General features: G+C 39.0%; 1 protein-coding gene across 1 annotated transcript in view; it reads right to left on the bottom strand.

The window, feature by feature from the left end:
- The window catches only part of WDR3 (WD repeat domain 3), a 38,695-nt gene that overhangs the window by 7,340 nt on the left and 6,517 nt on the right, over positions 1–24,838 (bottom strand). The window contains exons 4-21 of the mRNA XM_055403673.2: positions 22,907–23,025; positions 21,061–21,139; positions 19,821–19,916; positions 18,780–18,893; positions 18,519–18,620; positions 17,992–18,089; positions 16,638–16,745; positions 15,906–16,136; positions 11,159–11,252; positions 9,251–9,352; positions 7,948–8,033; positions 7,646–7,781; positions 6,869–6,925; positions 5,531–5,631; positions 5,213–5,324; positions 4,961–5,095; positions 4,642–4,692; positions 3,898–3,963 (exon numbers count right to left, since the gene is read on the bottom strand). Coding sequence (XP_055259648.2) covers positions 3,898–3,963; positions 4,642–4,692; positions 4,961–5,095; positions 5,213–5,324; positions 5,531–5,631; positions 6,869–6,925; positions 7,646–7,781; positions 7,948–8,033; positions 9,251–9,352; positions 11,159–11,252; positions 15,906–16,136; positions 16,638–16,745; positions 17,992–18,089; positions 18,519–18,620; positions 18,780–18,893; positions 19,821–19,916; positions 21,061–21,139; positions 22,907–23,025 — 1,887 coding nt within the window. The remainder of the gene's footprint in view (positions 1–3,897; positions 3,964–4,641; positions 4,693–4,960; positions 5,096–5,212; positions 5,325–5,530; positions 5,632–6,868; positions 6,926–7,645; positions 7,782–7,947; positions 8,034–9,250; positions 9,353–11,158; positions 11,253–15,905; positions 16,137–16,637; positions 16,746–17,991; positions 18,090–18,518; positions 18,621–18,779; positions 18,894–19,820; positions 19,917–21,060; positions 21,140–22,906; positions 23,026–24,838) is intronic.

The raw sequence follows: 24,838 nt of genomic DNA, 5'->3' as shown, positions 1-24,838 counted from the left end.
GCATCCACAATAAAAACAGTCCTTGCACCAAAAACATTAAACCCACACAAGCTGCACAGGGATGGCCTCACATATAAATAGCCCTGCAAGACCACAGTAACAGACCTCTTCACTCTAACAGACACCAACTTAAAGGAACTACCAATTATAAAGGGGAACCAAGAAAAATAATAAAACTCATTTTTTGAGACAAAAACTGAACTAAACACAATAAGAGCAGAATAAACAATGCAGAATTAAGTGACCTGGAAAAAAGATGGAAATCACCCAACCAAGACAACAGGCAGCCAAATAAAAGAAATGAAAGCGATATAAGAGACCTATGGGATAATAATAAAGTGTGCCAATCTACACATAATACAGCTCAAGAAGGGGAAGAAAGAGAAAAGGGGATTGAAAATGCATTTGAAGAAATTATGGCTGAAAAACTTCCCAAACCTAAGAAAACAAATATGCATGTACAGGAAGCACAGAGGGGCCCCCCAAAAATAAACCCAAACAGACCTAAACCAAGATGTACTATAACAAAAATGCCAAAATAAAGAGGATTCTCAAGGCAGCAAGAAAAAAATAGTTCATCACAAGGGAACTCCCATAAGGCTATCAGCTGATTACTCTACAGAAGCACTGCAGGCCAGAAGGGAGTGGCAAGATATATTCAAAGTCCTAAAAGGGAAAAATCTGCATCCTAGGATACTCTACCCAGCAAGATTATATTTAGAATAGAAGGAGATATACAGAATTTCTCAGACAAGCAAAAACTAAAAGAATTCAGCAATACTATATCCATCCTAAAGCAAATATTAAAGACCTTCTCTAAATAGAAAACTAGTAAGAATAGATAGGAAAAAGAAAAATCACAACTGGAAAGTTAGCCACTTCAATAAGCCAATATGCAGATTACAGAAAAAAAAAAAAGAAAACGTTTTTGTGAAAGTGATGGTAACTACAATGAACAGCAAAAGGAAGAAGATGTGAAAGAGGACATCAGCATCATAAACTGTGGGACCAGAGAGTAAGAAAATGCAGGGCTGGTTTTTTCCCACTTCCCGGAATGGGTCTGACCTATACGACTACCAGCTGAAGCAAGCAGATACAGGATGGGGTCCACATACTTGAAACACAGGGCAACTTCAAAGCATACACTAGATTCACAAAAACCAAAAGAATATAATCAAAAGGGAAACAAACCACAAAAGAACAGCACAAAGAAAAAGAGACAAAGAAAAAATGCAAAATCAATATGAATACATGGTTAAAATGAACATAAATATGTATCAATAATTACCTTAATTATTAAACGTTGGACTAAATGCTCCAATCAAAAGACAGAGTGGAAGACTGAATTTAAAAAAAAAGCTCCAATATGCTGCCTGCAAGAGACCTACTTTAGGGCAAAGGTCACATATAGATTGAAAGTGAGGGCATGTAAAGAAGACAGCCCATGCAAACACAAATGACAAGAAAGTGTGGGCTGCAATACTCATATCAGACAAAATAGACTTTAAAACAAAGGCCACAAAGAAAAAGAAGGATACTATATAATAATAAAAGGATCAACACAGGAAAAGGATTTTATACTTATCAACATATATGCAGCCAACATATAGGTGCACCCAAACACATAAAACAAGCACTAATAGCCTTAAAGGGATAAACTGACAAGAATATAGCAATAGTAGGAGACTAACACCCCACTCACAACAACGGACAGATCTTTTAGAAAGATCAATAAAGCCAGAGATTCTAAACGATACAATAGAATAGTTAGAGTTAATTGATATTTTCAGGACATTACATCCCAAACAACCAGAACACCTTTTAAATTTGCAATCCAAAAATAAAGTACTTAGCAGTAGACCCAGACAAGGAAATTAAAGATTTACACACTGACAACCATAAACTGTTAACAAAACTGAAGAGGATTCAAAGAAATGGAAAGATATCCCATGCTCCTGGACTGGAAGAATTAATATTGTTAAAATGGCCACACTACCTAAGGCAATCTACAGATTTAAAGTGGTCCTTATCGAGTTACCCATGACATTTTTCACAGAACAAATAATCCTAAAATTTATATGAAACCATAAAGATCCAGAATTGCTAAAGCAATCCTGAAGAAAAAGAACAGAGCAGGAGGCAGACTTCAGACAATACTTTTGCACAAAGCTATAGTAATCAAAACAGTGTGGTACTGGCACAAAAACTTTTCCATATGGATCAATGGAACAGAACAGAGACTCAGAAATAAACCCATACATACACAGTCAATTAATCTTCAACAAAAGAGGCCAGAACATATAACGAGAAAAAGTCTTCAGCAAGTGTTGGGAAGTTGGGCAATTGCATGTAAATCGAAGTTAGAACACACCCTCTCACCATACACAAAAGTAAACTCAAGATGTCTTAAACACTTAAAACACAAGGCATGACACCATGGAACACCTGGAGAAGATTACAGGCAAAACATTCTCTGACATAAATTGTATCAATGTTTTCTTAGGTCAGTTTCCCAAGGCAACAGAAATAAAAAACAAATGGGACAAACTTTTGCATAGCAAAGGAAACCATAAAAAACAAAAACAAAAAGACAACCTACAGAATGGGAGAAAATATCTGCAAATGATGTGACTGACAAGGGTTTAATTTCCAAAATACACAAACATCTCCTACAACTCAACAACAAACAACCCAATCAAAAAATGGACAGACGATCTAAAGAGACATTTCTCCAAAGAAATACGGATGGTCAATAGGCACGAGAAAAGATGCTGAACACAGCTAATTATCAGTGAAATGCAAATCAAAACTACAGTAAGGCACCACCTCACACTGGTCAGAATGGTCATCACAATTAGAGAGGATGTGGAGAAAACGGGAACCTCCTACACTGTTGGAGAAAATGTAAACTGGTACAGCCACTACAGAAAACAGTATGGAGGTTCCTCAGAATACTAAAAATCAAATTACCGTATGATCCAGCAATCCCACTCCTGGGCACACAATCAAACGAAACTCTAATCTAAAAAGATATACACAACCCTATGTTCACAGCAGGACTAATCACAAAAGCCAAGAAGACATGGTAACAACCTAAATGTCCACTGACAGATGAATGGATAAAGATGATGTGGTACATATAACAATGGAATACTACTCAGTCACAAAAAAGGAAACAATGCCATTTGTAGCAACATGGATGCAATTAGGAATTATCATACCAGGTAAGTCAGAAAGAGAAAGATAAATACCATATAATGTTACTTATATGTGGTATCTAAAATATGACAAACAAACCTATCTATGAAACAGACTCATGGACATGGAGAATAGATTCATAGTTGCTTTGGGGGAGAGCTGGAGTGGCAAACAGGGTTAGCAGATGTAAGCTACTGCATATGGAATGGATAAACAACAAGGTGCAACTGTATAGCACAGAGAACTATATTCAGTATCCTATGATAAACAATAATGGAAAAGAATATGAAAAAGAATGTGTGTGTATATACACATATATATGAACTGCATGTATATAACTGAATCACTTTGCTACACAGCAGATGTTAACATTATAAATCAACTATACTTCAATTTTAAAAAAGTCTGTAATAAAAAAAGCAAACAAAAAACCCCCACTTATTGCTAACCCCACCCCTGTGGTTCAGATTCAGTAGGTCTGGGGGCTCCAATCTGAGAACTACTGCCATCAAGTAAAGAGATTAGACTAGGGGCTCTTAAAAGTTTATTTGGTGATTTTAGGGTCAAATATGGGAACAGGGCAATTTCATGCTGTTTTTATTTCTTGTAATTATTTCCTTTGTTTTTCTTTAGATTTTAATAAAATACTTTTTGGAAATAAAAACTTAAAATGAGATACAACATTCTATATCAACTTACTGCTTTGACCGTTTCAATAGTTTTCTTTCCAGTGAAGTAATTGTCACCTTGAGTCTCTCCTGGAACCTGCCAGAAACAAAGAGATCCTTTTAACATAACACTGACTGGAGTTAAAGAACCAACAAATTAATCTTATATTCAGAAAAGAACAGACATACTATATTATGATGATTGTTGTTACATTGTGTTATCGGCTTCCATTAAATGAGAAATTAGTAAGTGCCAGTGAAAGAAAGTGAAAAGTGTTAGTCACTCAGTCATGTTCGAGTCTGCGACCTCTTGAACTGTAGCCCACCAGGTTCCTCTATCCACAGAATTCTCCAGGAAAGAATACTGGAGTGGGTTGCCATTCTCTTCTCCAGGAGTAAGTGTCAGACATTATGTTAAATGTGTTACATGCATTATCATAAGAATACTCTGCTCTGCAACACATGATTAAAGAGATTGCTTAATTTCTCAATTCTTTTCTGATTTTTGATTTACAATGAAACAGTTCCCTAAAGGCTCCCTCAAAAAAAAAAAAAAAGCCAGAATGACAATCATTTAATACCAAGTCATCTGTCCCATAAAATCAGGATATACAGCTGAATTAAGAAGGACTACACAGATTCCTTCCCATATCAGCTGCAAATGACTTTGGCATCTAGTCCCAGTCCTAATTTCATTAGAAATTCTTGCAATTACAGTAAATGCCAGTAAGATAATGACAGGGCACAGTATGAGGATCCCGAAAGATCTACTTACTGCCGGTTGGTCTTCTTTGGCCACACTCGCTTCATATTCTGCTTCCCTTTGCTGTCAAGAGATGGATATGAGTCAGCTTCAAAGATAAAGCATGATCACCACGTGAACTGAGACAGCGAGAAGCTGCTGCTTTCACAATCCAACCCCCTCCTGGGATCTTTGTCTCCGCTTGGCTGCCCAGCTGGTGTCGGCAGTCCTGGAAACATCTCCTGGAGGCCGGCGGACTAGCACTGAATCTGAGGAGTCACAGACCGAGACAGAAACCTTCGCCAAAGACGGCGAGTCAGGGACTGACACCCACCAAGCCTGAAGTCCTTACCATCTCCTTTTCTTCCTCAAGAATAAGAGGCTCCCTTGTTCTCTCCCAAAGCCTCAGAGATTTGTCATGGGATGATGATACAACGTAGTCCCCACTGGGGCTTACGGCCAAGCACCATATTTCCTGGTGGTGCCCCTGCAGAGAGGAAAGACAAAACCAAAAATACCTTATTCATAGACTGCTACACTGGTGGGAAATCAATGCTCAACCTTAAAAGAAGTACTGAGCACGTCAAAGCAGGCAAAAGGTTACCTCTAGAGTCTGTATGTGTTCAAATTTGTCTGCATCCCACTGTTTAATCTTACGGTCTTTCCCAGCAGTGAAGAAGAGGTGAGACTTGGGCACAAACCTTAGGTACATCACACTGAAAAGTGAGAGAAATAATAAAATGTCATCAACTTCCTCATTATTAAAGTCTTAAACACATATAAATAGCTTTTGGACAGTTAGTTCTAGAGTTTTATTAATAGAATTTTAAATTTCTGACTATCTGAGAACACTAAAAGATGCTCTCAGGAAATGATGCTAATAGGTAACTCAACAGGAGATCTTTGAGAAGATGACATCTACCTGTCATCATGTGCAAACAGAGACTTATGGCAGTCCCCAAAGTCCAAACCCCAGATTTTCACGTTCCTGTCTGCGGAGCCAGTTGCTATCAGTGCTCCATCCTAGAAGGAAGAGAAGTGAAGCATTACTAGATCATCTGAAACCCTGATTAGATAGAAAAAAGCTAACCAGAATATTTATCCCGTTTCTTTAAAAAATGTCAATGTCAGTGCCAAAAAATTAATTTCATCTCTATATCAAGAGCACCCACATCCTTACTTTTACCTACAAATCTACTTAAAAAGCTTGTTAACTGAGCAAGAACTGTGTGGTTTAGATGTTTTTGGTCCTGCTACAGGGCAGTGTTGTGCTTTGATGTAGGTTATCTGTTCACTTTGTTAAAACTGATAGAATAAAGACTCTCTAATCCTGGTGATGGACAGGGAGGCCTGGCGTGCTGTGATTCATAGGGTAGCAAAGAGTCGGACACGACTGAGCGACTGAACTGAATCTCTGTCGCAGAGTTTGACAGAGTTATGGGGGAGAAAAGAGAAAAAGAGAAGAATGAGCCTGGGCAAGAAGCTACTAGAATGCTTACGACTTAGACATTTTTATGCCATGTCTCCTATCACTGTTTCTCTTCTATTTTAGCACCTAGTTCAAATGGCTGTCAACGTAAGAAGAAAAATATTTTCTGACACCAATTTTCTGTTCATGCACTGAGTGCAGACAGGTAGGGCAGGGGGCCAATTCCTTTTACACAGACTAGATTTTTTTTTTTAATTGGAAGATAGTTGCTTTACAATATTGTGTTGGTTTCTGCCATACATCAACATGAATCAGCCACAGGTATACATATGTCCCCTCCCTCTTGAACCTCCCTCCCACCTTCCACCCCATCTCACCCCTCCATACTGCCACTCATAACTAGACACTGCAAAACATATGACTTTGGTCAAGAGACTAAAAGTATTCACAGTGAAAAATACCATAAATATTCCATTTTCCTTATGAACATGATTATACTTCAGAACAAAGCAGGGATGCCTTTTTGAAAGTCCTTCACAATTTAGGGTATTCTACCAATTATTGTCCTTTAGACAAGAAAATACTATTTGGGGAATGCAAACCAGGTACTTAGTTATGAGGATTAATTCAGGTATCTGTGAAAAACATTCTAAAATGATTAAAGAGATATATACTCAAGGTATGATTATAATATATATTTTTCTAATATTTTTAGGATAGTCAGTTATATACCAGATTGAAAAAAACTAAAATGAGCTAGCAAGCTAAGAACGAAGAAAGCGCTTTAGAAAAGATAACTTGTTATTGAGATACTATTTAAATTTTACTTACATAAGAGATGTCCATACATATGACAGGCAGTTTGTGTCCATATAGTGAGAGAAAAAACTAAATATTTAAAAAAAAAAGAATATAAATAACTCATGTCTGTCTATAAAATGCAGGCATAATTTATTATACGTAGATCTAATCTATATCTTTAAATACAGTGCTAAATGCTGTCCTGAATTGCTTTTAGGTCTGTGTTTCAAAGAAGACAACAAACCACTGAAGGTTGTACCCATACAACTTAGCATACAAACTCTGCATGCTCTTGCCAAGAACACTGCAGTATAGTGGAGCCCTTGATGCTGCTGAGGCCTACGCTCTCAGTCAGAACACAGCACAGAGATGTTCTCTGGACCTCTGAGCTGAAGAGTCTGGGGAGCACTTGGTTCACAACAGTACCTCCAGGCCTAATACAGTTCCACTGAGACTCTGGGGTAGAGCCCAGTAACTCATATTTTTAAAAGCAACCCAAATGATCCTGATGTACCGCCAAGTGTGGGATCACTGCCTAGGACAGCTAGCAATGCTCTTAAAACTACTGGCTACAACAGGATTTTCTGTCCACAGATTTTTCTGAACATGTGAAATATAACTTGCTTTAAACAAAATTTATGAACCAAAGGATTCTTTCAGAAGTCCAGCCTTCCTAGTGCACTTGCAATGTTTTGATTCACAAACAAGCTCTGAAAAAGATACTACTGCTGAAAATAGTCAAGGCCACTTCCCTATAGTCTCAACCCAAGTTCAGTCAGAAAATACCCACAGGCATAACCTTCGTACCTTTAAAGTGTCAACATAGAAAATTTTCACAGTACAGTCCAGCAAAGACACGGCCAACAGCTTTTGATCGGGAGAGTAACTGACACACAGAACTTCTTCATCTAGTTGCAAGGTTCGGGTTTGCTTCACAGAAAGTCTGGCATCACAGAAAGCATCGAGAAAATGAGTACTCTACAAAGGTAGACAAAGTCTCCCAAGACACTCTAGAGCTCAACAGAAATACATGCATCAAAAATCCACTCAGTGACACCTCATGTTCACTCCAACAAATGGGCACATTTTTTAAAAAAATGTCTACTCACCTTTTCTGAGTACTGTTTTCATCTTTCACCAACTCAAAATCCCAGAACTTGACAGATTTATCTGCACCCCCTGTTACAAAGCCACGCTGAAAATCAAAGGACAAAATTTGTTAGAAAAGTATCGTAGTAGAGAAACTTTGGTAAGACACCTCAAAATAATACAAAAGATCATTTTTATTTAAGGCATGGGATAAGAATTAAGATGTGTGGTTTCTCCTTAACTCCCTTTCTTGTTCTTTTAGGGCTGCCTCCACAGGTCTTATCTGAGAACTAACTCGTAGCAGTGCCCAGTGTAGTCAGATGATAACTGATGTAAAGTTCTAGTTACACTTTCATCCGGTGTCAGGAAGAAAGACTCAACAACTACTACAGAGTAATGCAACAGCCAAAAGAATTTGCTGTGAAGAATTAAACTGGTCTCATCACATTTTAGGGTTAGTGTAGAGTATAAGGAACACAGAGTAAGAAAACTAGATCTCAAATGTCTATTCTGCCATTTCAGAGATCTGTAACAAAGAAAACAACCTTACAATGATCCTTAGTGTTGCTAAAGAGATAAAGACTACCTAGTTTATAAAACCATTGTGAAAATAATAGTAAATGACATGATGGATGTGAAAACACTTTGGAAAATAGAACACTCCACAAACCCAAGATGCTAACTACTATTTACATTTTAAATGCTACTTTATTTCTGCCCCCAATGGCATTACTCAATCTCAATTCCAGGTTCCATTTTTTTTCCAAAAATATCTACATTCAGGGAATGCAGGTTAGGCACTGCTGAGGACATTCAAATAAATGGGCCACAATCCCTTCAGGTATTGTAAAAAAAAAAAAAATCTCAAAATGTTCTGAGCAACAAATAGCACCATTTCAGGTCTCCAGTGACTCCTTTGAAAGGAAAAACACTGCTGTTGACTGGAAAAGGCTCACAAACTAAAAACCACTAGACTTGCATTGTCATACAGACTGAAGGGGGAGCAGAAAAGACTGCTCTAACCTCTGCACTGTGTTGCCCAAGGAAATATTTCCTCTTAAGAAGTATCACAAATCACTGGAAATGTAGGAGGATAAGTATTTTGATGTCATGTAGCTCATGAACAAGAGCAGCTAAACAAGAATTCAGATCATAGTGACAGTTCTTCGTATTATCAGGCACAAAATATGGCACCACGTATAGAGATTACACAAAGAGTGGACTTTCTTTAAATTCCTGTTAGGCAGCAGCAGAACTTGATATAAGAGATGGCAAGTGCAGCCAGGGTAATCAAGTCCAGACCGTCACATCTGGTTCAGTTACCTGATCTGGAGAGAGAGACAAGGACCATAAAGCTCCATCGTGTGCATCTACTGCCTCCAGCAGATTTCCTGAGGCCAAGTCATAAAGCTGCAGTTTCCCTGTCTATGGAAGACACAAAATGAGCACACCCGCAACCTCCACGATGCACATCTACAGTTTCATAATGAAGCAGCAACAATGCGGCCAACTGCTCAGGAACCGGCTCCCATGGTCTACCTGTTGTACCTCCTCTGTGATTAAGTGCTGTCAGATCTCCCATAGACATACTGGTTTAATCCTGGAAGGGTCACTATACTCCGCAACTATGGAATGGTACAACCTTGGAGTACATGACTTCCACTGGTTCCCCCAATTTCAAATGGGAAATATCACGGCCAGAAGTGTATCAGAGTAAACAGAATAGCAAATGGGAGCTTAAAAACCTTTAAAATGTAATCAATCCTTTAAGTGAACGAACAACGCCTCTCCATCTAGTTTTGGCTTCCCCTCTAGAATACACAGACAGTAAGAAATACTACCTACAATGCTAGGGAGGACAATGAACTTGAAAAAAAAAAATCGTGGTAGCTTAGAAAACTATCAGCCACACTTCCTGTTTCGACCCTGTATATGCTGTGGTCTTGGGGCCAGCACAGAACAGAACACACACAGCGGCCAAGCCTGCTGTATTGTGAGTCTGTAAACATGTGGTGGAAAGAATGTAAGCAGAAGACTTGGCTTCCAGGGCTGCCTCTAATTCTGACTGTGGGTAAATTCATCTCCATGAGCCCGTTTTTCCATCTGAAAAATGGAGTTTATATTAACAACCTCTCTAACCAGTTGTGGGGATTAAATGAGATAATGTATGTTAACGGGCTAGGGATTCTGAGTCATACAAATAGTTTTTGAAACAATTAATAGTGGATGAACATTTGGTGAATGAATGAAAAATGAGGGTACTTTTAACTAAAATTTAATGTTCCCTGACACTGACTCTTGAACTCTCTCCAGCTTATAATTTTAGTGGGCAAAAAAAATATCCATTGTGATACACAGGTTTTCTAATAAAATGCACATATGGCATTAGTTTAAGGAGATAATTGCAAAAACTTGCAAAGCACTTTTCAAAATATCCCATAGACCTATTACACTTTATTCCCACTACAACCCCAACTATCACCATTCATGCTACTTCTACTGCCAGTTCTTATTAGTTATTTTCTGGGAGCCAGTCTCTGTGCTAAGTGCTGTGAGGCAGGTTATTTACATATTTTACATTTAGATATCAAGGCTTACAGGGTGGAGTAACTTGCCCAACTCATAGCTAGTGAGCAGAAGAGCTGGGATTCAAACCCAGGCAATTTGGCACAAAAGGCTCTGTCAAAAATCAAGTGCCATGATCTCTTAATACAGATAAGGAAACACACTAGCAGAAGTTTATACAACTTGCACCAAGTTACCCATTTTGTAGGGGGAAGAATCTGAATTCAAATCCATGTTTGTGCATTCCCTCATGGTTCTTTCCCCATGTGATTATAGATGAAGACTTGGTCACTTGGCCTCTCTTTGCTGAATGCTTCTATCTGCCACACCCGATGCTAGTACTTAATGTATTTTATTAGTCTTCTCAAAACACAATTACATGTGTGTTCATAAAAATAGGCATGAAAGGCTGGTGCCAAATTATTAATGATAGTTATCTTGGGTCAAACTTTAATTTTCTTCATAATTTAACATATGGTTTGGTTTACCAAAAAAAAGAAATCTTAAAAAAAATAAAAACCTCAAAAAAAGGGCAATGAACTATCACTCTCATATTATCCAGCTCTAATACATTTCCCATATGCTAACGAAGGAAGCAGGTTTCTTAGCCAACTTGAATGATATTGAGCAGAAAAGTCCCCTAAATCCATGGAAAAGTCTGTGTACCTTTGTTCCTATGACCACCTGCCGATCACCAGGTACAAAGAATGAGCAAAGCGCATATTCACAGGTCATTGTGCGAATACACTGCAGCGTAGATCTGTGAGCAAGAAGGAATAAAGAACTCACAGGTTAAGAGAACCTGCTTCTCCACCTGCAAACTCAGCATGTACATTTAATATTAATACATACTGAGCCACACAGACTAATCCACATAAGAGATGACAAAGTTTGAATGCATGTGTGCTAAGTCACTTCAGTCGTGTTCAACTCATGTGACCCCATGGACTGTAGCCACCAGGCTCCTCTGTCCATGGAGATTCTCCAGGCAAGAATATTGGAGTGGGTTGCAATGCCCTCCTCCAGGGGATCTTCCCGACCCACGGATCGAACCTGAGTCTCTTATGTCTTGTGCATTGGCAGGCAGATTCTTGACTTAATTATAGTCAGGGAGAAAATAGTAAATGGGCCCTAACTTTGTTTTCTTTATAGGAGGTTCCCAATCCTAAGAACAGATTCTACAAAAACAGAGCTTAAAAAAGCCATCTGCTGGGTTCACCAGAACCCGATCTGCTGCTACAAAGAAGTGTGTGAGCACAGCGGACTAAGTCAAATTAGCATATTATATCCCTACAAGTCAAGTTCATTTTATTGGACCATTAACATTCACCCATTCAGCAAATACCCACTCCCTCCAATATGTACTGAATGCCAGGTCTTGTTCCAGGTGCTGGAGATGACACAGTGAGTTAAACACAAGAGGCCCTGAATTCCATAAAGCTTAACATCCTCCGGAAGTGAGACATGTATGGGTGTCTCAGGTGCTGGCAGGAGTTGTGGAGAAACACAGAGCTGGGGAAGGGGACCCAGAGTGCGAGGGTAGGAAGGGGACAGCAGCATGGCCGTGCGATGACAACAGAGGGAGGACGGCCTGTAGCCGAATGGGAAGCTGGTTCCAGGAAGAAAGAAGGAGGAGCACAAAGGCCACAGCACCGGCACATTCTTGTTGCCTGGAAGGGTAATGAAAGGCCAGGGGGCTGCAGTGGAGCAGGCGGGAGTGGCAAGAGATAACGGCTGCAAGGACTGTGACTTCCAGTCAGCGTTGGATGGAGCTCCGGGAAGTGATGGAACTTCCATGATAAAAATGTTACACTGGCTGCCGCGCTGAGAACAGAACACAGGGAGCAAGTAAGGAAGCATGGAGGCCAGTCAGGAAGCCATTACCATCCAGATGAGAGATGGTGGTGGTCTGAACCCAATCATGGCAGCGAAGGTGATGAGATGTGGTTGAAATTTCAGGTACATTTTGAAGGTGGAGCTGACAGGTTTTGTTAAGGAATTGGACATGGGACATGAGAGAGAAAATCAAGAATGGCTACAAGGATTTGTGCTTTTAACAACTGCACAAAGTAGTTCTTTACTAAGATGGAGATGTCTGTAGGAACAGAGGGTGAGGAGGCCATTGAAGAAAGAAGATCACAAATGTGGTTTGGACACAGAAAAGTTTGAGATGTCTAATTAGGGAACATTTCATGTAAGGATGGGCTCGATAAAGGACAGAAATGGTATGGACCTAACAGAAGCAGAAGATATTAAGAAGAGGTGGCAAGAATACACAGAAGAACTGTACAAAAAAGATCTTCACGGCCAAGATAATCACGATGACGTGATCACTCACCTGGAGCCAGACATCTTGGAATGTGAAGTCAAGTGGGCCTTAGAGAGCATCCCTACGAACAAAGCTAGTGAAGGTGATGGAATTCCAGTTGAGCTATTTCAAATCCTGAAAGATGATGCTGTGAGGGTGCTGCACTCAATATGCCAGCAAATTTGGAAAACTCAGCAGTGGCCACAGGACTGGAAAAGGTCAGTTTTCATTCCAATCCCAAAGAAAGGCAATGCCAAAGAATGCTCAAACTACCACACAATTGCACTCATCTCACACGCTAGTAAAGTCATGCTCAAAATTCTCCAAGCCAGGCTTCAGCAATATGCGAACCGTGAACTTCCAGATGTTCAAGCAGGTTTTAGAAAAGGCAGAGCACCAGAGATCAAATGGCCAACATTCGCTGGATCATGGAGAAAGCAAAAGAGTTCCAGAAAAACATCTATTTCTGCTTCATTGACTATGCCAAGGCCTTTGACTGTGTGGATCACAAGAAACTCTGGAAAATTCTGAAAGAGATGGGAATACCAGACCTCCTGACCTGCCTCTTGAGAAACCTGTATGCAGGTCAGGAAGCAACAGTTAGCACTGGACATGGAACAACAGACTGGTTCCAAATAGGAAAAGGAGTACGTCAAGGCTGTATATTGTCACCTTGCTTATTTAACTTATATGCAGAGTACATCGTGAGGAACGCTGGGCTGGAAGAAGCACAAGCTGGAATCAAGACTGCCGGGAGAAATATCAATAACCTCAGATATGCAGATGACACCACCCTTATGGCAGAAAGTGAAGAGGAACTCAAAAGCCTCTTGATGAAAGTGAAAGAGGAGAGTGAAAAGGTTGGCTTGAAGCTCAACATTCAGAAAACAAAGATCATGGCATCTGGCCCCATCACTTCTTGGGAAATAGATGGGGGAAACAGTGGAAACAGTGTCAGACTTTATTTTTGGGGGCTCCAAAATCACTGCAGATGCTGATTGCAGCCATGAAATTAAAAGACGCTTACTCCTTGGAAGGAAAGTTATGACCAACCTAGACAGCATATTAAAAAGCAGAGACATTATTTTGCCAACAAAGTTCCGTCTTGTCAAGGCTACGGTTTTTCCAGTGGTCATGTATGGATGTGAGAGTTGGAATGTGAAGAAAGCTAATCGCTGAAGAATTGATGCTTTTGAACTGTGGTGCTGGAGAAGACTCTTGAGAGTCCCTTGGACTGCAAGGAGATCCAACCAGTCCATTCTAAAGGAGATCAGTCCTGGGTGTTCATTGGAAGGACTGATGCTAAAGCTGAAACTCCAATACTTTGGCCACCTCATGCGAAGAGTTGATTCACTGGAAAAGAGTCTGATGCTGGGAGGGACTGGGGGCAGCAGGAGAAGGGGATGACAGAGAATGAGATGGCTGCATGGCATCATCGACTTGATGGACATGAGTTTGCGTGAACTCCGGGAGTTGGTGGACAGGGAGGCCTGGTGTGCTGTGATTCATGGGGTCGCAGAGTCGGACACAACTGAGCGACTGAACTATCTAACTAATCAGATATCCAAGGGGTGACACAAAATGGATTTGGATATGAGGGTCTGAAGTTCAAGGAGAGGCTGAGGCTAGAGACACAAATTTATGCGTCATCAGCACAGCCAGCCACCTGACTAGAGAGCACAGAAAGTAAGTGAAGACAGAGAAAAGGTTCAAAAACTTTGCTCTGAAGCATTTCAACATTTACAGGTCAGTGAAGCACAAAGGATTCAGCCAAGACCGAGGAGCACCAGCCAGCAGGAGAGGAACTAACAAAACTCAGTGTTTCAAAGAGGAGAAAAGTCACCAATGCAAGGAGGGTGTCAGACAAAGCTTATCGGTCACTGGATTTAAAAACACAAAGACCACTGATGAGACGACAAGAGCTGCTTTGGTGAAATGGTGGGGATAACAGCCTGACGAAGAAAAGGATCAGCGGATGGGAGAGATAACTGGTGAGAGGTAAGCATGAGACAGCATATTCGTTTAAGATGGGAGACATTATAGCATGCACGCATGCATGACAAACCACTTCAGTCGTGTCCGACTCTTTGCGACCCTTTAGACTGTAGCCCACCAGGCTCCTCTGTCCACTGGATTCTCCAAGCAAGAAACCTGGAGTGGGTTGCCACGCCCTCCTCCAGGGGGTCTTCCCAACCCAAGGATTGAACCCGAGTCTCTTTAACGTCTCCTGCATTGGCAGGCGGGTTCTTGACCACTAGCGCCACCTCAGATATCTTTATGCTGATAGGAATGACCCAACAGAGAAGGAAAATTAATGATACAAAAAGGAAGGAAAACTGCCAGAAGTAAATATATATAGGTTGTGATTAACTTTTGGTTAGGAGCACCACCAGTCATAGGAAGGAAGATTATATGATACAGATGCAGCTAAACTGCCAGTTGTAATGGGATCATATGAATGTTTTTGGATGATTCCATTACTTTGGCCACCTGATGCAAAGAACTGACTCATTGGAAAAGACCCTGATGCTGGGAAAGATTGAAGGCAGGAGGAGAAGGGACAACAGAGGCTAAGATGGCTGGATGGCATCATCGACTCAATGAACATGAGTTTGAGCAAGCTCCAGGAGTTGGTGATAGACAGGGAAGCCTGGCGTGCTGCAGTCTATAATGTTGCAAAAGAGTCGGACACAACTGAGAGACTGAACTGAACTGATTTCTTCAGTGAACTAGGAAACAAGGTCATCAGCTTAAAGGGGTGTGAGAAGTAAGAAGATGTGAGAGTCATCCAGGAAAGTGAGGAATTAGAAATCAAGATAGTTACTGGAAAACACTAAAAGCCTACTTGAATTTAGAGTAGGTGGTATGCTTGTGTCTAACCAAGTACAGCAGTAAGCTTTAGACATGCGATAAACTTGCATTTTTTGCACCAAATCTAGAAAGGCAATTTTTCCTAAACTCCACAGGTCCACAGTCCAAATGCACTGAAAATACATTTTCAAGGGACTGTATTTAGGGCCCAAAGGAAAACTAATCATCAAGAGTACTAAAAACTAACTCAAAGGAAGAAAACTTTACTGAGTAGAGCTGCATCACGTCACAAACCTGTTCCATATCTTAATGGAATCAGCTGCTGCTGAAAGGATAGCAATATTGTCTGAGCTGAATGACAAAGTCCGCACGTCACTGCGATGACCTCCGATGGTAATTCTGTTTGTCCGGACAGGCTGAGGACCCGGCATGGAAGCATTCAGTGAATATAATTCCACCAAGTTGTTCTGCAGCAGGAAAACGGCCTTTAACTCTCCTTGAGGAGTATGAATCAAGTCAAAGGATCTGAATGAGAAAATATTCACAGATGTTCAAATGTTCCTGCAACCATCTTCATTTTCAGCGTTAACTTTTTTTCAGGAGAAAGGCTTTGCAATGCCCTCCACTTGTAAGTTAACAAGTGTAAAGGATTTTACTTACAAGAGCGCTTTGTGTATCGGACAGTAGTCAAGTACAGGCTAAGTCCAAGAAACCTGAGCTCAGATACTGGATCTGATTTGTTTCTGTGTATGTTTTCTAAGTGACCTAAAATCCTTTTGGAACATGAGCTTTGTAATTAGCAGCAGTAAAGAACTATAAATGAAAAGATAAAAGGCTATCATGAAACAAAGAGAAGATGATGAATAAGTGAGGCCATGGTGAGCAGGAGAAGCTGAGTCCCGCAACCATTGTATCCAGATATAATCTGTAGCAACTGCTTACAAACAGCATGAAAAGCAGATACAATTTTGCAGCTTACTATTTCTACAACATTTCAGATACTTCAGCTACTACATTTTCACTCACTTGATTTTGGCAGAAGTTTTGATATTAGCCACCCGTTGGATTTCATCTTGCAGAGTCATTTTGACATTGACTTCAAGGTCTTCCTCCTCCTCATTGCAATAATTTAATCTAAAGGAGAAAAGAAAAAGAGTATCATCCTATCACTTTTTTAGAAGTTTTGCTATTACTTGAGTCAAGTTTTGCTCCAAGACCAACAACCCATGTGGGAAGTCATTTAACCACATGGAATTACCATGAAAATTAAACAATGAAGTGTATGTAGAAATGAATCATGAACCACAATGCAATTAATATAAAGTATTATTCCATCTAACAGGTACCCTTAATAAATGGATTCCAAATGCAGAAGTCCATAAAATTGCTAGGAATGAGTATTCGTAGTTCAAACTATTTCACTGAAGTGTTTCTGGTAAGCTTATCTATCTTTGGGACTTTTTAGAAAATCCATTAGCCTACACTTAGGAACTCAACCATGTCAAATAAACCAGAGGTCTCACAAGATCTGCTCTAGCAAATAAAAAATTTAAGAAAGGATGGCTTTTTGAGACTTGATAAATTTCAACCACTGAGAAACTGATTTCTACAGCTATAATGACCTATTTAAGGTGATGCTGTCCTAAACTTCAATTATGTAACTGTCCAACCAGTCTTCCTTCTCACAGTCCCACAGGTCAGCACCAAGCAACCCAGTCCCCTTCTGTATAGGCTGCTGTCATTGAAGACACACTGCTAGCCTCTCAGAATTAAATCCTTTAGAAAACTGAAAGTCACTCAGTCATGTTCGACTCTTTGCGACCTCCATGGACTATACAGTTCATGGCATTCTCTAGGCCAGATTACTGGAGTGGGTAGCCTTTCCCTTCTCCAGATCTTCCCAACCCAGGGATCGAACCCAGGTCTCCCACATTGCAGGCAGATTCTTTACCAGCTGAGCCACACGGGAAGTCCAAGAATACTGGAGTGGGTAGCCTATCCCTTCTCCAGCAGATCTTCCTGACCCAGGAATCGAACCAGGGTCTGCTGCATTGCAGGCAGACTCTTTACCAACTGAGCTATAAGGGAAGCCAAATCATTTAGAAGCTATGTTTAAATATCTGTACTATCTTTCTAGTTCTGTGTGGTTCTCAAGATCTAGAAATATGGTAAGTTATAAAACTATACATAGAAACTAAAAAAAAAAAAAACTATACGTAGAAATTAAAACTTGGACTACAAGTACACCTTAAAACCTTCCCTAGCATTTAATGGTAACTGGAAACAGAAAATATTCCTTTAAAGAAGCCCCAGTTTTTCTATCAGTACAATGTGGCCCACCCAGGATACTTTATTAGGAGTAAATATTAAGAAAACACACTTTGCCTTCTTTTTAGCTTTCTTCATCTTCTTGTCCATTTTCTTCTGAATTTCCTCTTTGGAAAGGATACAAAACACTTCTAGCACGGAATCAGTTCCCTAGAAAAGGAAAAGGCTGATGTGAGTCCAGGAGAGGCAACTTGTTAACTTAGCTTTTTCTCTGTAAGAACATTTCTTTTTCTTCCCTATTGGTATTACCATGGACAATTCAATCTCTCTGCAATTGTTGTCTCATCTGTAAAGTGGAAATATACCACTTTCTACAGTGTTCCTCTGAAGACTAAATAAGAAGTTAATGCTTTTAAATTGTTTAGAAAAGCAGGGATTTAATCAGTGTTTGCTAATAATAACAGTGATAATAGCAATTACTGTTATGCTAACAGAAGCTAGAGAGTATAGATCCACAAGGTACCATATAATGAAATCTTAAAAGGACCAAAGAAAAATTCACGTTCACACCAAATACTAAATGAGTCTCTGAAAGGAACAGCGGAGTCCTTGTTATTTTCTCCTGAGCCTGATACTCACGTGGCAAGCAAGAATCCTGCCTGTCCTGTCGACTGCAAGGTTCACAACTCGGTCCCTTCCTTCCCGCATTATGGATCCAGCTTTTCTGCATGTAAGGATGCGCTGCAGAAGAAGCAAGAGAAAAGGTGACGCTTAACGGTTACTTCTGTTGACCCCTGAAAAGACAGGATTCCAAGAAATGCAGGTGACAAAGCTCATCCCTAAAATGAATACCTTCCCAGCATTCAACTCAACTGAAAGTAAGAAACAAAAATGAATTACATCCTCAGGAGCTTCATCCATCTCAAGGGTACCATCCTCTGCTTCATGTGAGTCCTGTATACCAGGAGAAGATTCTTTGATTTTCTTGGGTTCTGGTTCTTCTGGGTCTTCAATCTGTTTTTATAAAAATGGGAAAATAAAACATGAAATAATTAGTTCTAGGAGGTGACTCTTACTCCTAATGACTTAGAAACCTGTCTTCATGGCTACTGGTCACTTCCATTTAGTGACCTCTCTGATCAAGCCTCTTCGACAGCAGCACACTTAGCAGAATATATTAAAAACAGACTACATCAAACACAAACAAAACATTATTTATCATACTAGTTTTAATAACCTCCCATAGTATAAGGACCATTGTTCCATAACAAAGTGAAAAAATGATGACCTCATTAATTTTAAAACCTTAGGTGAAAGATCCACCATATTCTACAAGGAAGGATTCAAATTGGCATTACAAATTGCAAACACACTCTATGAGACATTACATTTTCTTCTTATACAAAGAAAAGATAAACTCTAGCCTACTAATGTAGAACCCATCAGAATGGCTACTGGATACACCACCACATATCTTACCCCAGTTAAAACCCTGGATAAAAGGTACATGACCTTTTATCCACACAAAATCTTTGAGGATCCGACAAAAAGTTATAAATATTCTCAGAATATACATATTTATATAAACATACAGAAATTCTACAAAGATATTTGTTTGAGAGAAGAGGGTCACAGATATCCTGAAGTCCATCCATGGACACCCAAAGATCAAGGAATATCAAGCTAAGAGCCCTATAAACTAAAACATTAACATTACTGAGAGCTGTAAGCCTAAAGCTGTCCTTCTTCCAAGGGCAAATGAGCATAGAGATAAAACATAGAATGAAAGAAAAAAAATTGTGTGGAAGTCACAGGTTATCAGTAAGAGAAAATTCCAATATAACGTGTAAGTACTCAGTAATTACATCTGATTCTAAATTCAACAAAACTATGAAACTGCTGAAACATGACCCTGCCCGTGATCAGAAAATAAACAATTACCTCTTGTAGATAAGATACGTCCCAAGCCCTCAGTTCACTGTCAGAAGCCCCAGTGATGAGTCGCTTTTCTTCAGACACCAGAACCAACCCCCACACCTAGAGAACATAAGAAAACTCAAATAATACGATTTAAGGGAATCCAGGATGTAGGACATGACATCCCAAAAATCTAAGTACACTGCAGTCAAATCACTTTGGCACTGCAAAGTCTAATGTTAAGGGCAACCTTTACAAAAATCACTAAAAGAAAGCTCACTTTTAGAAAGAAAATGATATAGGGTAAAATTGTTGTTTAGGTGGTAACTAGCAGTTTCTCTGTAATTTCCTATCCTTAAATTTAGATAATGGCTGTTCAGAATAAATCTTAATTAGAAGCCACTCACGTGATAATTTTTAAGTCTGGCACTTCTTTGCTTTCAGCAGTGCTTACAAATAAAAGGTGCTCCATTAATGTCTATCAGAGTATCATTTTTACATTCAAACATGCATGAATAAACTGAAAATAACAGTATCGTTGCAAATCAACAAAAAAAGTCTAACTGGCTTTTCCTCCTCATTAATTCTAGTGTGTGTATTCCTCATACATTCCAGGGTGTGTATACACATGCACATACATAGACACATACGTATGAATCTACGTAACTGAGTTATAATTAACATACACTGTTAGCTAAAGGCATGCAACACAGTGATTCAGTTTTTATATATTCTGAAATGATCACCATGGTAAGACGAGTTACCTTCCATTGACATACAAAACTGTCACAATATTATTGACTCTGTACCCTGTATATGCACTACTTCCCACAACTGAAGTTTTTACCCCTAATTCACCTTCGCCTCTGCCTAATATGAACAAAGCACGGAGGATGCAAAGATGTAAAATATTCCCTGATCTCTATGGAACACATCTATGTTCAGGTGACTATTATAATGACTACAATTTGCTATTTACATGCCACCAGGCCAGGAACTGCAGCATCACTATACTTCCCTACAGTCATAAAGGTGGCCACTTATAATTTAAAGTGATGAAACCCATATTCATAGGTTAAAAACTAATGTAAGGCCAATATTTACTAAATGCCAGAGCAGCTCTATCTTCTCTGATGGTTGGCACTTTGTCCACCATACCAAATTCTCTCAAGACAGGACATACCAGTTATTGTTAGCAGTAAAGAAATGCTCCCTTCCTTTCTGCCTTGCCATTCCTGCCCTGGCCCCATAACCCTAAACGTACCTCAGTTCGGTGGCCAACCATTGTTTTAAAACAATGCTGGGTATCAAGGTCCCACCATTTGACCATGGTATCTTTCCCACTAAAAGAAGAAATAGGAAAAAAATTATTATTAGGAAGAATCAAATGAACATGAAGATCAAGGACTCATCTGTCACCTTAAAAAGACATAATACACAGCAATGATGTCTAATGTTAATATTTACCTTTCTTTTAAAAAAAGAATCCTAACTCTCAAAACACTCCTCTTCTTTCCTGGTAAGAACTGAGTCAGTGAAAAGCCATGGACTCTTCGCTGATTATAGCCACCCAATTTCCTTTCCTCTCTATAAAAGTGCTCTTTTTCCCTTGCTGAGTGGGAATGAAATGGCAATTCTCTGCTGATCCTAAATAAATCCGTTTTTGCTGGGGGGTAGGAAAAAAAGAATCCTAATTCTCTATATGGCTATTCTCAGGTAGAAAAATAAAATGTTCCAAAAATAACCTTGAATTCAGAGTGCTACAGGACATAAAACTTGGGCTGTTACACATCATTTCCATAGCCACAGCATCAACATTCCTTCATACTGTCTAACTCAGAAAGAGCATAGCCTCTCTTGCTCCCTTATCTTCCAATGTTCAGCTAGTCTCCAGGTCCTGAAAATGCCTCCTCTGTGAAGTCTCTAAGCCTTGATTCCATCCAATTCATTTCTGTACACAAACCTGAATCTAAGTCCTATTGCTTGAATTATTTTATATTTTAATAACTTATGTGTTCTCTGTCTATTCCTGTTACCTCATCACATCCAATACACCACTGGCAGATAATCTCAATTTTCTAACTTTGCACTAACTCATGATTCCCTATGAAATCAAAATCAAGCTCTTCAGCACCATTCCCCAAACCTCCCATTCACTGGCTCTTAATCTCCCTGCCAACAGGCTCCACTCTTCCTGCCCCAAATGCCTGTTCTCTGGTTCTTCACCAGTAGAAATCTACTATAACGCTGTTACCAGGATTAAAACTGGAAATACCCTAAAACATACAAAACCTTTCCTATACAAGCCTACCTCCCGGTGTTATTTCCTTTTCCTTACATCCCCTAAGCTGTCACGTGTATGTATACTCTAGCAGAACTGTAGAGTCACTGCCTCCTGTTATCTGAACAAGACACACCACCACTCCTGTATCCTACCCCACAGGGACAAATCCACCACTTAAGACAGCATTTTGTGCTGCTCTTCTACACCACTTCTGGTTCTTCTGTGGTTCTTACTAATTACTGTGGTCCTTCTAATTATTGCCTGGCAACATTTCAGATCTCAAACTTTCCTGGGTAGCCATTCCTTAGGAATGGTAACTGTTATATTTAGGCTGAACCATATGAAATTGCTGGTATCTGACATATCACTTTTAACCCATACAAATGGTTCGACCTATTAGATGTTCAGGAGCCCTAAGTATGGAGTAAATAAGTCTCTTTTAAAGAGGCAGGCTAAAACAAACATTTAGTAATCACATCTGCCCACTGTTTCATATTCAGTTTTCCTGACTTTCTAGGGATCCAGAAAGTAGACAGTTCATGCATCTGTCAAAGAGTTAAGGAACATGGAAAAGCTGATATCAGGGGAAAATAATGACAAATCAGAAAAGAGAATTTAAAAATGCTATAGAGAACTCTGCATAGCATCCATGATACTGTCGGGGAGGGGGGCAGGGGGAGAGGAAAGCAAAGAGAAGAGGAAACTAGCACATGAGCTTCAGTGTAGTGTGAAGAAACAAGGAATCAAGCAAAGCCCTTCTGTGACAGCCTCCCTGTGAATTCACCTAGAAAAAGAACTGGACACGGAACCGTTTCTACTACTTTACCTCGTAACCAGCAGGTTCTTTTCTCGTAGAAACAATGCTTGTGTGATGGCGTCCTTGTGTCCCTTTAGACGGTAGAGGCCGCTTTCATTGATCACATCCCACACGATAACATCCGTGTCCTAAAGGAATCAAATCATATAGAACTTTCTTTATCACACAGGCCTAACTTGACAAACAGGGTGCAATATTCTTATTAGAAAGTTGGTATGTAGTTCTTATAGAAAACTTGGAAAGCATGCACAAAAATAGAGAAGAAACAAACACCAGCTGATTTCACCACCCAGACGTGATCAACATATATTTTGTACACTGCTCCAGTCTTTACGTGTACATACATGCTGTTAACTGAGAGCACGTTATTACTATTGCTTTAGACCTTTTTCTCCTTTAATATGTTTCTCTATTTCCACATCATTACAGACTCTTCTCCTTTTTAATAGTCATGTAGTAACCAATCTTAAGGATATATCATTATTTTTAAATTTTTTCTATTTCAGCCATTTAGGCAATTACCAATTTCTACTATTATAAATATGTGGAAACGACCATTCTTGTATATCAATCTTTTATACATCTCTGATCAGAATAAAAACTAAAAAGGGACATTCTTGGGTTAAAAGGTATTTTTTCTATTTTAATACCTTTAAATAGAAAGTTTAATGGAATTTAATTTGCAATTCAGGGTGATCTCCAGAAAGGTTGCACCAATCTAAAGGTCCACAGGGGCTATGTGTGACAAGGCCAGTTTTCTCACCCTTTCAGCACTGGGTATTATCAGTTGCTCAAAAACCACTGCCAATTTCACAAGTGGAAAGGCCACCTCGATATCTGATTTGCATTTCTGAATACCAATGAGAAGTGATTACTGGCCTTTCTGTACCTCCTATGAACTGTCATGTCTTTCATCTTCCTTTGGGTCTCATTTGTTGTTATTAAGACATGATATTAATATTTGCCTTTTATACTAGAACTATTAAATACTTTCCCTTTTTCATGTCCTTTATTTTTTCCAGTTTTACTTAAAAATGATTGACATATATCACTGCGTAAGTTTAAGGCATACAGCATGATGGTTTAACTTACAAACATTCTGAAATGATCACCATAATAGGTTCAGCTAACACCCATCTTCTCATTTAGATCCATTAAAATGAGAAAAAATTTCTCCATGTGATGAAACTCTTAGGATTTACTCTTAACAACTTTCTTAAATTGTTTTAATGTTTTAAAATACATTGTAAATATTCAAATATTAAGCATTCAAATTTTTCTTTCTAATTTATTTCCTTACTGATAGGTTTGAAGTCTTTTTATCAGATTGATAGATATTTTATCACCTTGATATCGGATATTTATTTATATATCTTCCAGTTTACTTAAAATACCATGATTTAATATTTAAGTCTTTGAGAAATTTTTTGGTACGTGGCATGACGTAAAGTTTTAACTTAAAATTCCCCCCCATGTGGTGAGCCAATTGTTTAAGTACTACTTCAGAAGTAATCCATCATTTTTCTACTCAAAAATGTCACCTTTAAAATCAACTAATTAGGAAATATATATACACACACACACACTAACTAGGTATATCAAGTGGATATGTTTCTTGTATTTCCATTTAGTTGCAATAATCTGACTATTTTGTATTAATACCAGCTTGATATAACATTATAAATTATGACTTCATAATGCATTGTAGTATCTGAAACCTCTTTAAAAAAATTCAACCCTGAAAAAGAATCGGAAACCCTTTTATTAATTTTTCCCAAAACTCTGCTGTTTATTATTCTTTTTTACACATGTGCTTTTAAATCATTTGGTCATGTTTAAAAAAAAAAGACAAAAAAAAAATCTTTGGTATATTTGATCTGTTTTATCTATATAAACTAATTAGAACACAGGAGTATCATCTCAACACTTTGTCTTGCCATT

The sequence above is a fragment of the Moschus berezovskii genome, chromosome 4, assembly GCF_049115385.1.
Source record: "Moschus berezovskii isolate FMDL1 chromosome 4, NW_MosBer_1.0, whole genome shotgun sequence".
NCBI classification, from domain to species: Eukaryota; Metazoa; Chordata; class Mammalia; order Artiodactyla; family Moschidae; genus Moschus; species Moschus berezovskii.
The sequence above is the reverse complement of the archived record's forward strand: the minus strand, read 5'-3'. Positions and strand labels throughout refer to the sequence as shown.